Source organism: Misgurnus anguillicaudatus, chromosome 21 (genome assembly GCF_027580225.2).
Source record: "Misgurnus anguillicaudatus chromosome 21, ASM2758022v2, whole genome shotgun sequence".
Taxonomy (NCBI): Eukaryota; Metazoa; Chordata; class Actinopteri; order Cypriniformes; family Cobitidae; genus Misgurnus; species Misgurnus anguillicaudatus.
This window is the reverse complement of record NC_073357.2, coordinates 60,830,234-60,848,978: the sequence shown is the minus strand read 5'-3', so window position 1 is coordinate 60,848,978 and position 18,745 is coordinate 60,830,234. Positions and strand designations below refer to the sequence as shown.

The 18,745-nt window shown below is 40.9% G+C and overlaps 1 protein-coding gene across 1 annotated transcript in view; it reads right to left on the bottom strand.

The window, feature by feature from the left end:
- The window catches only part of LOC141353112 (macrophage mannose receptor 1-like), a 67,102-nt gene extending 66,520 nt beyond the window's left edge, over nucleotides 1–582 (bottom strand). The window contains exon 1 of the mRNA XM_073859583.1: nucleotides 431–582. Within this exon, the coding sequence (XP_073715684.1) occupies nucleotides 431–497 (67 nt within the window). The 5' untranslated portion in view covers nucleotides 498–582. The remainder of the gene's footprint in view (nucleotides 1–430) is intronic.
- Nucleotides 583–18,745: the final 18,163 nt, after the last annotated feature.

The following is an 18,745-nucleotide window of genomic DNA, read 5'->3' as shown; positions in this document are numbered from 1 at the left end:
AAGAGCAGAAAATAATTGATTTAAAATGAAAGATTTGCGATTGCTTAACATCCACTGGCACTGACACTGTGAACTATGCCGTGCTCATTTTATCAAGAAGCTATTTTTAAGTTTCACCTTATGATGAATTAAAAAAATATCGAAGGAGTTCATATTTAATCTGGGCTCTTATTGGTTGCTTTCCTTCAATAACATAAATTCATCTGTTTGGCACAGGTATATTTTTGTCTACAAAAGTAATTTCAATCATTTTACCATACTCCTTCAAATTAAATGATTTTTAAGACCATAACATTAGAGTCAAGTGATTAAAATGTTTAAATGTAAGAAAAAAAAATATATATATTGTATACATTCATTAACATCACTTCTAGCTTTAATAACAACATATGAAACAAATGTTGAAAAAGATATTAAATCGATGACATACCTGTTTGACTGGAAGGCTGTACAGCAACATACAAACAAATCAAAACAAACAGCTGAAGCATCTTCATATCTGGACTTTCATTTGTGATCCCCACATGAAGAAATCCAGCGTGTGTTCGAGGAGTGAGACACGTGTATATATATGTTAAAGTTTCTATCCTGTCATGTGGTCAGAAGTTGGTTGAAAGAATATTTTGAAGGTATAAATGTGTCCGGTCACCTTAATGACACCCCAATGCTATTTTATCAGCATGGGAACAGGATGAAACCTTCATTAATCTTATGTTAAATGTCAAATTCTGCTGAGATTGACTTCCTGTTTGAGGTCTGTGAGAGTCACAGTGATTTTGCTGAGGAAGACGTGTTTATCTGTTGTTGCTTCTGAAACACTATTCCTAACCTAAACCCTACCTGCCTGAGCCCAAGTAAACCGCGCTCCAGCCCACATCTGTAAGTCGGCCATGCAGGGCACGATTAACCAAACCACGCACTGCATGAAAAGTGTGATTTTCATCAGTTAACAGCACTGTAAATTTAAAACTCTAAATAGTTGCCTAAATTTTTAATTGAGATTTGTCTTACCTTAACAAAAAGTGTTTTGCAGGCATAAAAGTAAATTTCTTCATTCTATGTTGTTTTATTTATATCTGAGTTGAGTGTTAAAAGCCAACCTTATTTTATCCTTAATCACTGACTTGTTACCTAATATGTAGCAACATTTTAAAACATGTCAACAACAAGTGACGGATAGCTGGAATTTAATAAAATGTTGTACACAGGGTTTGTTACAGTTTTTTATCCTTTTATTTTAACAAGAATAACCCCATTGAGATAAAAAAATCTCTTCTACCAGGGAGTCCTGGCAAAAATGGCAGCACACAAAGTTTCACACAAAAAATATTTCAAGACAAACAATACAAAAAAAGTCCTGTCCAGCACTCAGAACTACAATTCTTAATAATGAAATATATAAATGTTAAGTAAAACAAGAACATGAATCTTTCAAATAAGACTCCAAAAATATGGGAGCACGTCTAGCATCACAGTAACAGCATTTCAACTAAACCTCAAGTATACAAGGATAATGAAATAAAAGCAAATGTAAATTTCATTCATCAAAAAGGGTGCAAAGGGTTCATGACTAAATAGATATTTTGACTAAATAGATATTTTAAGTATGTGAGTGGGTTTTAGTTTAAGTCCTTTTAGCTGTCATTGTTTTTAAGCAGTTTGTTTTAGACACAACATTACATTAAATTGTGTTAATGTCACAGGGTGACTGAGGGCGGAACCAAAAAGGGAGAGGAGAGGTTCCGCCCGGACAGAATTTTTAAAAGCACCTTTCACTTCCCAGTCTCCCTGGCAACACAAATCAGGAAGAAACGAGCCACAGGTGCAGCCAATTTATGTAGCAGCTCTGATTAGAGGAAGAAATGAGGACGGGACACATAAATGGAGCTGTAGCAGCACACAGGGGAGAGTTGTTTGGGGCACGAGCTCCACTACTGCCTAGGGCAGACCCAAATCACACGCTCCGTCCTCGGAGGAGCCGGAGGGCGCCGTTGATCCACAGAGCGCTTAGAGCGAGAGGAGAGAGTACGGCAGCCAAGAGAGGCAAAAGAGGACGGAGCTGTGAGAGAGAGTTAAAGGAGCACTGCACCCGGCTGGTTGTGGTGTTATACTGAAGAGCTTTTTGGCTGGAATAGTACACTTGTGAAGACATCACGAACCTTAAAGGTTGAGAAGAATACGGAATATTTGGTGAATTGAGACCAAGAGAAAACGGGGAACTGAAAACGGCATTGTTGTGAGTACCAAGTGCAAGTTGCAAATGCCTTGTATATTGATCTAGCTGTATGTTAGATTCCTCCAGGAAAAGGAGGGCGGCCCTACCCCTATTATAGAGTGGTGGGTGAGACGAGCGTATATTTACCGAAGCAGTCAATACGACGACACCACTAGCTGGGCCACATAATTCATCGCAAGATCTAACCGAAGTGAAGTGAAGGAAGACGGGAGTCCTTTTTGTACACTGAGCGTGGTGGGTGAGTCTTTGTGCTGTGAAAACCTTTAATTTTGACGTGGTGATGTATATTGCTGTGGGTTGCTGTGTATTGCTGTGTGTCCTGTCTGACATACCCCCGCCTTCACGCACTTCGTTAAGGGAAGACCAAGAGGCTGCTGGCCCTAGCTTGATCCAACCCCGCATATGTTGTGAGCGTGCTTCAGATCTCGGAAAGTAGCACGGTGCCCCGGGACGATCTTTTCCCCGCCTAGACATTGGGTGGTTGTGACGAGTGACAGAAAATAGCTGGAGATGCAGCAGCGGTGTGAGTACGATTTGTGGCTATTACCATTGATACTTTAAACTGTACGAGTATTGTTGTTGCAGAGAGAGAGGTGAAGTGATTTCATCGTCGCGTGGCCTCTACAAAGGGGCGCCCCTGTCCAGAGTTCGAACGCCTGACGGCAGCGAGGAAAGGGCAGCGCTCGGCCCGGTGAGACGTTGAGTTATCCCACCCCCCTGCCATCACACAGCAGTCGAGAGGGTTCGCCCCCGACGCCACGTAGGGACAACTTACTCCATCAGATGCTTCGCCAAGCCGATACCTGTGGAGAGAAGAACAGAGAGAGTGAATAACCTGAGGAGAGATCGAAGGAACCTGTACTTACGGTACGCTGTGTCCAGCTGAGAGGTGAGAGCCAAATAACTGTGCTTTTGTGTCCAAGTTGATACCTGTGGAGAGAAGAGCAGAGAGAGTGAATAACCTGAGGAGAGATCGAAGGAACCTGTACTTATGGTACGCTGTGACCAGCCGAGAGGTGAGAGCCATCCAAAGCAAAATAACTGTGCTGTAACGGAACAAATAACAGTCAGCGGCATCGTACGTCAGCCGCATCACTGACTTTATGCGGCGCCGCAGTCGGATGACGTCAAAGTACCGCGAGAGCTCTTCAAGAAATCTTACGGAGTAGTATAATTTCGACTCGCTCTCGTGGTACTTTGACGTCATCTCTATGTCAGTTCTTGCAGCGCAGCATGAGTCCAAACACACAGAAGATACACAGAGATCGTTGTACTCTTTATATAATTGGCTACATGCTTTGTCTATCAGTAATTTCCATGAAGTTATTGGCTGATGGAGGAACGATTGGTAACATCTCTAAAGGACGTCAGGTTTTCGACGGCGCTGTTTGGATGATCTATTATACTACCTCACTATTTTAAATACAAACTTTGAAGGCGGGTTCATGTGTTTAACGGAGTGTAATCTCATATACCCTTACATGTTATGATGTAAATAATCTTCAGATTGTATATTATATTGTATTACCAGACATTCATGCGAAATATGATGTAAACAATCTATATTTCACGGATTATACGCATTTGTGGACAAAAATGGTCATTGGATAATCTGAAACAGACTGGATTCGACTTGTGATCCCCACAAAGGTAAAAAGAGTCATGTTTATTTTTGCATGTTGTTATTTGGTCATAAAATACTACATATCATGCTAGAACAGCTGTATCTCAAAACGGCTTAACAGAGGGTATGGCTTAGCTAAAGTAGATGTAAATGAGCCCTATTGTCTCCCCCAGTTGGAAAGAAGAGTACCTTTCGTCTCGATTTTCTCGGTTTGAGTATTTCTGAGTTCCTATATTCAAATGGCCACAACTTCTCCAAATCTTATCAGATTTCCACGCGTTACACATCGTTGGAAAGCTTAGAAACTGCACTTTCAGAATCTGCGAATAACTCAAAATGCCCCAGATCCGACTTGTGTCCCTACTTTCCGTGACTGGTCACATATTGTATTTCCTGAGTCCCATTCATTCAGATTGTAACTGGTGTGCTTTAAAGAAAGCGAGTGAGAGGTAAATCCATGTGCAAAAGGTGTTTATTGTAAAATCCCATAAAGGGCCAGCAACCAAATCCAAACGTAAATCCACAATCGTATTCCAGAGACAGGCAAAATATATCAGGACAGGCGGCTGTAATATTATCAGCCCACGTATGTGGTCATTTGAATACTGCATGCTGATTGGTTGTAACTCTTCACATGTTCTATTAGTGTTCTTCTAGTAAAGACGAAGTCAGACGTACATGTGTAAGCTCTTACTTGTTTCTTGGTAAGACACTAATTTGAGTGACTACACGAGAATAATACATGGTGTCAGAAGTTTATCGACTGTGGCATGATGGATTCGTCGGGGGTTCCTACACCGAACATGGATTGGGACTCGGTAAACTTGCCAGATGCATGGCGGAGATTTCGTCAGCACGTGCAGCTCATGTTTGCGGGACCGCTGCATGACAAAACCAAAGAGACCATGTGCAGCTATCTGCTCCTTTGGGTAGGCGAAAAGGGGCGTGATGTTTATAATACATGGACATTGTCAGCAGACGAGTCGAAAAAACTTAAGTCATATTATGATAAGTTTGAGGAGTATGTCATGCCAAGAGCCAACCCGATCTTCTCGAGGTACAAGTTTCATGAAAAAACACAAGGGGAACACGAGACATTCGAGCACTTTGTCACAGAGCTTAAACTGCTTGTGAAAGACTGCGGATATACGAACAGTGACGAAATGGTACGTGACCGCATTGTTTTTGCAACTAACTCCCCTAAAGTAAGAGAGAAACTGTTAAATCAAGGCGCTGATCTTACACTAGAAAAAGCAATTGATATTGCGCGTTCCCATGACGCAGCACAAGAACAGCTCAGGACGATAAACTCGCGTGCAACGGCAGTGCAGAACCAAGCCGCGCACGCGGTGTTAAGCAAAAAGACAACAATGTACAGGAAGAAACACGAATCGCCAACGACGGAAACGGATAGAGTTACCGACAAAAACAAGTCATGTGATCGATGTGCACAGAAACACAGCCAGAGAGACATGTGCCCGGCAAAAGGCCGTCGGTGCAAAATATGCAACAAACTCAACCACTTCGCAAAGGTATGTAAATCAAAACAACCTGCTACACGTAGAACTGTGCACACAGTGGAAAATACAGGCATCTTTGAGTCGGATGAACTGTATATTGATGCTATTAACAAAGAGTATGGAAATACAGAATGTGAACAGGCCTTTGTGGAACTGGAATTAGGATCTCCAACAAAGAAAGTTAAATTTAAGTTGGATACTGGGGCCCAGGTGAACATTATTCCAGCCAGTAGATTTAAAAACCTGTTCAGTACAACAGAACTGAAACCTGCATTGCGCCGTCTAACAGGCTATGGTGGAGAACCACTTGATGTTAAAGGGACATGTCAGTTGAACTGTAGATACAAAGACACAGTGGATTTGCTGGAATTCTATGTTGTGAACACACCTGCACCCCCTGTACTTGGTTTGAGAGCATGTATAGACATGGGGTTGATACAGCTTGTCTTTTTGGTGGATGCAGACACAAACAAACCCTGTGGTATCATACAAGAGTTCCAGGATGTCTTCCAAGGGATCGGTCAGTTCCCAGGAGAATGCACTATACACCTGGATCCTGCAGCTGTCCCTGTTGTATATCCACCGAGGAGGATTCCGTTTATGCTGCGCAATCGCCTCAAGGAGGAGCTAGACAGCATGGAAAAAGCAGGCATCATCGTTAAGGTCACAGAGCCCACCGACTGGGTGAATGCCCTGGTGGTTGTTGAAAAACCACGCACTGGAAAACTCAGGGTATATTTAGACCCCAGAGACCTGAATAAAGTAATAAAAAGACCCCATTACCCCCTGCCGACTCTGGAGGACATCACCCCAAAACTCGCCGGAGCACAGTTCTTCAGCGTGCTGGACGCAAAATCTGGATATTGGGCTATCAAGCTGTCAGAAGAGTCGTCAAAACTAACAACATTCAACACTGTAGTTGGAAGGTACAGGTTTCTACGTCTACCTTTTGGACTGGTCTCTGATCAAGATGAGTTTCAGAGAAAGATAGATAAGACTTATGAAGGGCTCGATGGCATTGCAGCCATTGTAGACGACATACTTGTCTTTGGAAAAACAAAAGAAGAACATGATGCAAACTTGCGCGCTGTGCTAACAAGGACCCGGGAAAAAGGAATACGCCTCAATGCAGACAAAAGCATGATATGCGTCCCTGAGGTCAGTTACTTCGGGCACAAGCTAACACGTGAAGGCATCAAACCCGATCCAGAAAAAATCAGTGCAATAAGAGACATGAGCCCTCCAAAGAATAAGTCGGAGCTGGAAACAATCTTAGGTATGGTTAATTACCTGTCCAGATTTGCACCAAACCTGTCTGAAATAAACGCACCTATGCGGCTGCTCTTGAAGCAAAATAATGAGTTTGTGTGGGACGAGACTCAGACACAGGCATTTGAGAAGATGAAAGAGCTGATCACACGAGAGCCCGGCCCTGTTCTCTCTTACTACGACCCTGGTAAAGAGCTCCGCCTGCAGGTAGATGCGTCAAAAAGTGGCCTAGGCGTTATAAGGAGTTATATGCTGTGGTATTTGGATGCAAACGTTTTCACGCGTACGTATATGGCAGAAAGGTTATCGTTGAGTCCGATCACAAACCTTTAGAACCTATCCTGAGAAAGCCTCTTGCAGCTGCACCTCCGCGCCTTCAGAGAATGATCCTGCAATTACAGAGGTACGATATTGAAATTGTGCACCGCCCAGGAAAAGACATTCCAATAGCAGATGCGCTGTCCAGGAAATCCATTGTGTACAGACTTGAATCACTGTATGAGGATATGGATGCACAAATTCACACAATTGTGGCTAATCTTCCCATAAGTGACAGAAAGTTAACAGACATCCAAAAAGCAACAGAGCAAGATCCACAGTTTATCTCTCTGAGAAGTGTCATAAAAGCCGGATGGCCTGATGTGAGGAAGAAGTGCCCCTCCAGCCTTTCTGAGTACTGGAATCACAAAGATGAGATCTCAGAAATCGACGGACTTCTGTTTAAAGGTGAGAAACTCATCATTCCACATGTGCTGAGAAAGGAAATGCTAGAGCGCATACACACGGGACACATGGGAATTGAAAGGAGCAAGCAAAGAGCCAGAGATCTTTTATTTTGGCCAGGTATGAACAAACAAATTGAAGAAATGGTGGAAAGATGTACAACATGCTTAGAGCTCCGTAAATCTAACCCAAAAGAGCCCATGATCTCTTATCAGATCCCTGAACGTCCGTGGCAGATCGTCGCGACAGACTTGTTCATGTGGAACGGAGACAACTATTTAATAGTTGTAGATTACTACAGCAGATTCTTCGAGATGGAGAAACTCAATTCAACAACATCATCAGCAGTTATCCATAAGCTGAAGGCCATCTTCGCCAGGCATGGTGTGCCTGAGAGAATAATTTCTGATAATGGCCCACAATACAGCTCGCATGACTTCAAAGACTTTGCAATCCAGTGGGACTTTACACATGGGACATCTAGTCCGCACTACCCGCAAAGCAATGGTCTTGCTGAAAAGACAGTGCAGACAGCAAAAGCCATACTGAATAAAGCACATGCTGAGAAGAAGGACCCTTACCTCAGCTTACTCGAACACAGAAACACCCCTGTTGATGGATTTCAGTCTCCCTCGCAATTGCTGATGAGTCGACGTCTTCGCTTTATCTTGCCTATGTCAGGAAAACAACTGCAACCTCAAGTTGTCGACAAAAAACTGGTGAGTGCGAAACGGAAACCTAAACAAACAAAACAAAGGCAGTACTATGATCGTACCGCACAGCCATTGTCCACATTGGCACAAGGGGTTAATGTTCGTTTTCAGCAAGCTGATGGACGATGGATGCCCGCCACCATATTGCAACCTGCAGATGCACAACGGTCGTATCTTATCCACACCCCTGATGATCAAGTGTTCCGCCGCAATCACAGACACTTAATGGAAACCAAGGAGATAACATCAGAAGTAAAAGATCCAGCACCTCAGACAATGCACATTGATCCGCCTGTGGATACAGGTGGTACAAATGAAAACACTTGCAATGTGCAACAGCAAGCTGCATCTACTCAGTTTACACGCTCTGGTCGCATGGTAAAACCTAGAGACATTCTTGATTTGTAAAATAAACTTCTGATGTTCAGTAAGATGTGAATCGTATATTGCAAAGATATGGACGCTAATTTAAAAAGAGTTGTGTTGACAGTATGTTCTGCATGTCATTTGTCACAATACGTCATCTAATTACTATAAGTTACATAACGTACCAATATGTTTGTGCTTATATGCTTATGCAATAATAAGAAGCCATTGTAAATCTGTTCCATAGGTGCAATACTAAATATTTTGCCCAATGTGACGTGACGTTTAATTTGGGTGTTCAGTCTGCCAGTTCATATTTGTGTTGTAACTTACTACTTCATAAAAAGGGGGATGTAATATTATCAGCCCACGTATGTGGTCATTTGAATACTGCATGCTGATTGGTTGTAAATCTTCACATGTTCTATTAGTGTTCTTCTAGTAAAGACGAAGTCAGACGTACATGTGTGAGCTCTTACTTGTTTCTTGGTACGACACTAATTTGAGTGACTACACGAGAATAATACAGCGGCAAGCAGGCAGTATATCCAAAATACAGGCAAAAGTCAGAAACACAGGCAGATCCAGGTAACAGAAACAGATTAACAGATAACAGGCAGACACAGACACAATGGGGCGATGTAATAATCAGCCCGCAACTGGTGTACAGGAAGTGACTTATATACAAAACAAACAGGAAGTGTGAAGTGAAACATGGCAGGATGTATATCAAAATAAAAGCCAGAACAGAGCAGGGTATCAAAATAAAAGTCCAAAATACACAGAATACAGAAAACACAGAACAAAACCATAACAGAACCCCCTCTCTAAAGGGCGACTCCCGGAGCCCAACAAACAAATCATAAAGTCAAATAGAGGGTGGGCGGGCAGGCGGGCCAGGACCTCTTGGCAAAGGCAGGGCAGTTCAGGGGAGGTCCTGGGTCATGAGGCCAGGATGATCCAGGGTCGTGGGGCAGGCTTGGAACTGGGTCATGGGGCAGGCTTGGACCTGGGTCATGAGGCAGGCTTGGACCTGGGTCATGGGGCAGGCTTGGACCTGGGTCATGGGGCAGGCTTGGACCTGGGTCATGGGGCAGGCTTGGACCTGGGTCATGGGGCAGGCTTGGACCTGGGTCATGGGGCAGGCTTGGACCTGGGTCATGGGGCAGACATGGAGCAGGGTCAATGGGCCGACATGAAGCTTGATCATTGGGTAGGAATAGCCCTGGAACACAAGGAGAGGAAGGATCAGAGTCCACTTCGGTCTCCGCCTCGGCGTCCTCTGCCTCCTTCCTGTGTCCGGGTACTACCCCCCCCAAAAAAAAACTTGGAAAAGCTTCCAAAGCCCAGGGTGGCGATGTTCCAGATGGTGGGACAGATGAGCCAGACGAATTAGACGGGGCAGGTGAATCGGGCAGAACAGACGGATCAGACGAGTCGGGCAGATCAGACGAGTCGGGCAGATCAGACGAGTCGGGCAGATCAGACGAGTCGGGCAGATCAGACGAATCGGATGGTTCAGATTCAGGGCCTTGAGGAACCTCGGGAACAACAGAGCAGAAGGCAGACCAGACGCACCACAGGGCTATGGCAAATTCAGAAATAACTGAGACATACCTTTGGGGTTGTCAGTTCAGGCAGGGCGGCCATCTTGATGGCAGGTGCAGGGTGTACAATAGCTCTCATTAGTGCAGGTGTGGTGGTGATGATAGCTCTCTGAAGCTCAGGTGCCGGAATGATGGTATCTTTCTCATAGACAGGTGCAGGTGCAGAAACAGGGAGGATGGCGGCCATTTCACGAGTTCACACTTACAAATAATTCAGAACAGAGTTATTAATTTGCGTATTTGGCATGCTGTCCGAGGAGAGGGCTCCGAGCTCGTTAATGGACTGAGCCCGGAGCGCTTCCTGGCGGGGAGAGGGTTCCGGGCTCAGCCTTAGGCCCGAACCCAGAACAATCCCCCCTGTTCTGGTTAGTAAGGTGACTTAGGCAATCGTGCGGAGAAGGGGAGGTGGAGGAATGCTGAAACTATCGAGGAATGAGGGTGAGTTGGTTTCCAGTCTATATAGGTTTCTGTTGATGCCAATCAGGTGGATACCTGATTACTGATTGTCAACAGCTGGTCGTAGTTGAGGTGATTAGGTTGATTATTTGAACGTGTTCCTCCCGAACTTTGTTAATAAAAACATCATTTTGGGAACAGGCAGGGTGGCGGCCATTTTAGGGACAGGCAGGATGGCGGCCATTTTGGGAGCAAGCATGGTGGTGGCCATTTTGGGAACAGGCATGGACAGAGCAGGCATAACTGGTACAGGTTTGGGCAGAACAGGCATGACATGGCTTGGTGTGTTGTGAATAGCCTCTGGGTCGCTATCCACAACACCCACAGTGAAGGGAGAGCCACACAACAACAGAGCAAAGTCAATATAGCGTTCCAGGGACCAGGCAGACATATCATGTGGAATACACAAGCGTAACCATTCATCCAGAGCATTATAAAAGATCGGTTTCAAAGTGTCTTCATCATAATGTACTTGATTAGACAAATCCAGAAAGTCACTTACAAAATCCTCTATGGGCCGGTGGTTCTGACGGAGTGCAAGTAGTGCAAAAACAGGTTTCATGGTGCTGGTGGGAGATTACAAACCTTCGCTGGATTCCGGGTTATGGCTGATTATTCTGTAACTGGTGTGCTTTAAAGAAAGCGAGTGAGAGGTAAATCCATGTGCAAAAGGTGTTTATTGTAAAATCCCATAAAGGGCCAGCAACCAAATCCAAACGTAAATCCACAATCGTATTCCAGAGACAGGCAAAATATATCAGGGCAGGCGGCAAGCAGGCAGTATATCCAAAATACAGGCAGAAGTCAGAAACACAGGCAGATCCAGGTAACAGAAACAGATTAACAGATAACAGGCAGATACAGACACAATGGGGCAATGTTATAATCAGCCAGGAACTGGTGTACAGGAAGTGACTTATATACAAAACAAACAGGAAGTGTGAAGTGAAACATGGCAGGATGTATATTAAAATAAAAGCCAGAACAGAACAGGATGTCAAAATAAAAGTCCAAAATACAAAAATACACAGAATACAGAAAACACAGAACAAAACCATTACATAGATATGAATGTTTTTTCGCATTTGGCAAAATAAAATAATTAAATCAAGACGAGCTGAATATCAAACACTGTTAAGACTGGCCACTGTAATATCATTAACGTTATAAGAAACTCCGTTCAAAGTTGTTCAACTCCGGAATAGTAATGTTAATTTAATAAAGATAATAAATTGATATTAATCATTATTTCTTCATTTCTTTGGGTTTATTATAAGCAGACAGTTATATAAAACACGTATATTTTATTTTGATTTGTTAAAATTAAATTAATAAATAACATAATTTTACATTTAAAGCAAAATATTAAACATTACAAACACGCGTATCCAGAGCACATGCTACGCCCAAATGCATGAAACAGACACTCCCATCTCTGGAATACCCTGCATCATTTTAATCCCATTCGAATCGGTACATAAAATCACAGACGTCCTGGGGGACACGTTGAAACTCAAACTAGGAAAACTAATCCCGTCCGAATAGTGCTTTTGATGACATCATGTAGTCCAGACTTTAGGGACCCTTGATGCGAGTCCACGTGGGTGCACCGGAGATATATTTTGGGACAGACTCGAGCGTCACACCGGAAATAGGTAGAGAAGTTGCCTGTCAGTGTGAACTCCTCCCTTCCGTCGTCTGATTGGTCTGATTGCTCTTTCGCAAGGACTTCTGGGTTGTTAAAGGGCGCGAAGCCTGCTGCAGTGCGGGCTTCGCTGAAGACCACATCAAGGGGGAAAAGGAGGCGCTGATGAGCACATTTCAAAGCGTAAAAATGACAGATGGGACACCCTACGGGCTCGTAGCCTAAGCGAGCACGCGCAATTTAAGGCCACGAGACCGAAAGTCCACATGAAGTGCGCCATTTGGGACAGGGCCAAAACGCTTTGTGAAAAGGACTACATTTCCCATAATGCCCCGCTCAACGGTTGCTGGAGAAACCGGAAGTCAAAATGCTGAATACGGCCGATGGGAGAGCTTTTGTTTGTCTTGTGAAGAGCTTTATAATAAAGCAAGGTAAGTTAAGATACTTTTCTTTTTAAACCTGAACCTATACAAATGATGGAAAAGATGTTTTATGCTAGAAGTGCTAGTATTTATTTGCCATCCCTGCTGAAAACAAACAGCATACCAGCAAGACCAGCATATTTTGTGTTTTGGTGCTGGTTTGCTAGTGAACACCAGCTAAACCAGCATCAGCACAAGCATTAGCACCAGCTAAACCAGCACCAAACCAGCAATAGCACCAGCTAAACCAGCACCAAACCAGCTTTAGCACCAGCATCCCATGCTGGTCATACCAGCAAGACCAGCATATGTTGTGTTTTGGTGCTGGTATGCTGGTGACCACCAGCTAAACCAGCATAGACCAGCATAATTCCCATGCTGGTTTAATGCTGTTTTTTCAGCAGGGATGATCTATAACGGTTGGTAAACTTGCGTGAATGCATTGAGCGTTACACGAGATAAAGATCTGTTAAAAGAACGAGTAAGATGTTTGAATCTTTGAAAAATAAATCAAGTCCACAAAGAAGCAAATACAAGACAAGATGTTTACCCTTACGAAAAAGAAGTTTATTCAAGTGTGCTTAAAGTATACTTCTTTTAAACTTAAAATAAGAAAGTATACTTTCAGTTTACTTTTTATGTACTTTTCTAAAATGTACTTTAGGTCTTTCTCAGAAATATACTTAAATTGTAATAAAGTATACTTGACCTATACTGACAGAAATGTCTTAAGTATATTTGGCCTATACTTGTTTACTGACATATACTTATATAATATAAAATAATGAATGAATGAATAGCCCTGGTGAAAAATAAATATACTTTATTGTATTTCAACTATATTTAACTTTGCAATAGTACATTACAAATATACTTAGAAAGAAATGTACTACTTTGAATATATTGAAAGTATGCTTACAACATATTTGCTTACAATTAAACTTTTAACATATTTCAAAATAATTATAATTTAGTATATTTTCTAAAAGTATACTTTAAAAAAATATACTTGGAGATAAAGTTCTGTGCAATTTTTAAAGTATAATAATTTGAACTTATTTTAAAGTTTACTTTAGGTATACTTTATCTGTTAAAGTTATCATTATAATAATGCACTAACAGCATATTTATAAAATACATTATTTAGCATCCTTTAGAAACAGTATATTTTAAGTCAATTTTGAAAGTATATGTAGTGTACAAATGTATATTATCTTTATGGAGAATCTTTAGTGTTAGTAAACTAGGTTATTAATTTACTGCTGCAGGTATACTTGCAAGTATTCTTTTACTATACTTTTAGTTAACTAGTACTCATACTGAAAGTGAACATGCAATTGTTCTGTTAGTGTACTCTTATTAAACTAGTAAGTTACTAATTGTGTGCTGCAGGTATACTTGCAAGTATTCTTTTACTATACTTTTAGTTAAATAGTAGTGTACTAGTCATACTTGAAGTGTACATACAATTGTTCTGTTAGTGTACTCTTATTAAACTAGTAAGTTACTAATTGTGTGCTGCAGGTATACTTGCAAGTATTCGTTTACTATACTTTTAGTTAAATAGTAGTGTACTAGTCATACTGAAAGTGTACATGCAAGTGTTCTGTTAGTGTACTCTTATTAAACTAGTAAGTTACTAATTGTGTGCTGCAGGTATACTTGCAAGTATTCTTTTACTATACTACTTTACTACTTTAAGTGAACTTAACATCATACTATAAATATACATACATTGCACTTAAAGTACAATATGTTCCTGTGTATTAATTTTTATACTTGACATATACCTTTTAATTGTACTTTCAATTTGAAGCTAAATCTTTCGTATGCTATCAGTGAGCTAATCAAACAAAAATAATAAATACAAAAATGCCAAATATTGGATCATTTTGGATCTTCGGGACGGCACTGCATCACATACAGGAATGCTACTGTAATGGAAATCATAACATGGGCTCCAGAAAACATTGTCAGTGGACACAATCCACTGTGCCATTCGCCGTTGCCAGCTAAAACGCTATAGGTCAAAAAAGAAGCCATATCTATACATGATCCAGAAGCACAGGCATTTTCCCTGGGCAAGGGTCATTTAAAATGGACTTTGGCAAAGTGGAAAACTGTTCTGTGGTCCAACGAATCAAAATCTGAAGTTCTTTTTGGAAAACTGGGACGCCATTTCATCCGGACTAAAGAGGACAAGGACAACTCAAGCTGTTATTAGCGCTCAGTTCAGAAGCCTGCATCTCTGATGGTTTGGGGTTGCATGAGTGCGTGTGTCATGGGCAGCTTACACATCTGGAAAGGCACCATCAATGCTGAAAGGTTTATCCAAGTTCTATAACCACATATGCTCCCATTCAGACGTTGTCTCTTTCGGGGAATACCTTGCATTTTCCAACATGACAATGCCAGACCATATACTCCATCAATTACAACATCAAGACTGCTTAGAAGAAGTATCTGAGTACTGAAATGGCCAGCCTGCAGTCCAGATCTTTCACCCATAGAAAATATTTGGTGCATCATAAAGAGGAAGATGCGACTAAGAATACCTAAGACAGTGGAGCAACTAGAAGCCTGTATTAGACAAGAATGGGACACCATTCCTATTCCTAAACATTGGTCCTCCTCCAGCTGTTCCTTATATGTACATTTAACTTTTCCGGCCTCTTATTGCTACCTGTGCCAACTTTTTTGGAATGTGTAGCTCTCATAAAATCCAAATTGAGCCAATATTTGACATGACATTTCAAAATGTCTCACTTTCAACATTTGATATGTTATCTATATTTTATTGTGAATAAAATATAAGTTTATGAGATTTATAAATTATTCCATTCCTTTTTTATTCAAAATTTCTACAGTGTCCCAACTTTTTCTGATTTGAGGTTGTATATGTATCTATATATATGGCTGAATCCCCTGAAAATTAACTTTCGTTCTGGACTCCATTTCCCATAATCCCTCATACCTGGACTGATTACTCTGCCACCTGAAGCTCATTGGACAGCCTATATAAACTCTCTGGAAACATTCAGTTAGTGCAAAGTCTTGATTTGTACTGGCTGTCATTGCTGAGCGGTTTGCCTGCCTGACATTGCTGTTGTTTGACCTTGCCTGTTGGAATATGAGTGTTTAATAAAAACCTGCAGATGGATCCTCAGTGTCAAAGTGCTTTGTTACACAAGCAGCATACAATAAGTAACCTACTAGTTTACTAAGAGTACACTAACAGACAACTTGCATGTACACTTTCAGTATATGACTAGTAAACTACTAGTTAACTAAAAATAAATTAAAAGAACACTTGGAAGTATACCTGCAGCACATAAATTAGTAACCTACTAGTTTACTAAGAGTACACTAACAGAACACCTGCATGTACACCTGAAGTATATGACCAGTAAACCACTAGTCAACCAAAAATAAATCAAAACAACACTTGGAAGTATACCTGCAGCACAAAATTAGTAACCTACTAGTTTACTAAGAGTACACTAACAGAACATTTGCATGTACACTTGAAGTATAAGTCTAGAAAACTACTAGTATACTAATGAGTTCACTTGCAGTACAAATGAAGAACTAATTGTGCACTAGTTGTACACTTAAAGTTGACTACTCTTACACTTATAGTACACTTAGAAGTATACTTTTATATACTAAAAGTGGGCCAATTTAGTCCCAAGCGGTATTCAAGCAGTACACTTACAAGTATACTACTAGAACATAAATGTTAGTACACTTACTACATAAAGTATACTTAAAACTATACTCCAACATTACTTAAGTATACTTAATAAAATGAACTTGAAGTATACTTCTTTTTCGTAAGGGTAGGCTTTAAAACAACAAATCAGCATTTGTTGGAAATCATAGCTGATAGCAAAGTGACTCTTTGTACTATTGTTTCTTAGTGAAACTCTCTTGAAATCCTGTTTTTTAATGTACCAGAAAGACACGCGTTCCAGATCAACTAATATAACGTAAGATTGTTTCCTATTCTATATAAAGATTTATTCAGTGGACAGTACTTTTATATTTTACAAGATTTTTAAAACCTATTTAATTCCTAGGAGTCATACCGTTTGTCTTTGTTGTTTGTCCTGTATTTGACCTTTTAATAAAGTCAAAAAAACCTCATGTTTTTGTTTTTTTGTTTCTGCAGAAATCATGTACCGCATTATCAGCTTTAGATGCGGATGTCGTTCCTGCAGTCTTTGTGAAGAATTATGCGAGTTTAATTTATTTCATTTAAACAACCTAACAGGTTAAACAGTAAACAAATTTGTGTATTTGATTTGACAAAAGCATTTGGTGTGTTGTGACTTAAAAGTGACCGCATGTTTTTAAAATGAACTCTGAAATTTACAAACACATTTTTTCACATGTCTTGAACTGAATGTTAAAAGTCTTTGTTCTTGGACTGGTGATGTTTTGTACTATGAGCTTTATGTTTTCACTTTTGCATTTCATGTAAATGCATTTTCTAACTGTATTTGTTTGCTACTATTCTAGATGCTGTAAGAAGTCCTTCATGTGCAAAGAGCTGGAGGTTGAAAAGTTACTAAAACACGCTCGTATTAGCCACGGTTCCTTGAATCTTGCCCCAGTGTGCTTTCATCATAAGGATGCGAAGGGCAGCTGCACAATCCTAAAATTGTGGTAAGCTTAAATTAATGAAAATAACCCATGCTTTAATTTGACAGAATCCGGTTTGTAGCAAGTATTTTTACTTTTGTTTTGTAGAAGGCACTCTGTCGGCTACAGAACTCAGAGGCAAACTGTAGGCACTCACCAGGAGCAGAGGTATGGATGTGAAAGATAAAGCCTAAAATGCATTCTGTTGTTTCTGAAGCAAATAAACACATTTGTTTTAATTTAATACATTTTTCTTCTATAGATTAAGCTCACCACATAGTAAGAAGGTTAAAAACTTCATTTTTAGTGGGTGCACTGGCTACAATCTTGGAATTGCTCGATGAAGGCCTTGATAAAAATTACTTTGGTAATTCATTTTCATTGTGGTTGTTATTTCTATTTAGGCTATGTCTGCATAGTTTTGTGTGTATTTTTGATTTTAACAACCCAATCACTTGTTTCTAGTGGCCTGCAAGACATTACCAGAGCCAGCCAGTGTGGCCGCAGCACGGAGTGACTAGAGGAGGAAGAGGGTAAGATAGATAAGAATTAGTTTCTGTTTTTTTCTGTTGCATTAGTTTAAACTGTAATGATGTTCATTATTCTTGTTATATACAACACTTGTGTTTCAGCTCTTGGAATTAAACCCAGTGTACTGGCTGTGGACAAAGTGGGCTTCTGAAGGGGAATCACCACTGACATGATGAAGAATACAATGCTGTTGATGGAGTGCTGGGTGGATTGTGAGACCTCCATCGTTCTGCAGCCAGGCGCTCATCAATCTGTGTGCTAAGCTGCACCTGCGACTCTGTGTGTTCAAACTATGCAGCATTGCATCACAGTTGCATCACGACCCCAAGGCAGCAAAACAACCTGATCTCACAAAATACGTGAAATAGTCACGCATTATTTTGCTCAGTTTTGCGTGACATTGTCACGTATTTCCACCGTATTACGTGCCCCTGACACGACTTTCTTTTCCGTGACAGTATCACGTATTGGTTACTCAACTGTTTTTCCTATTTTCTTACAATTGTCGCTTCGGTTTGGGTTAGAACAACTTTCTGTTACATAAAATGACATCCTTACCCAAACCCAACTCTAACCCTAACGTCAGGCAACGATGGTTTAAAAAGCATATGAATTTTTTTTATAAACCAATACATTAAGTGACATTGTAACACAAACAGCAAATCTAACCCCAAACCGAAGCGACAATTGTTTAAAAATAGGAAAAACAGTTGAGTAACCAATACGTGAAACTGTCACGGAAAAGAAAGTCGTGTCAGGGGCACGTAATATGGTGGAAATACGTGACAATGTCACGCAAAACTGAGCAAAATAATGCGTGACTATTTCACTTATTTTGTGAGATCAGGTAGCAGCAAAAAGACATTTGATGCCAAATGTGATCCCAAGAACATAATATCTGGCTATATTTGACTTTTTGTGTGTTTATTTTTCCTATGCTTTATTAATAAAACTCTTACTTTTTAGGGACAAGTGTTGTAAGTTAGCTT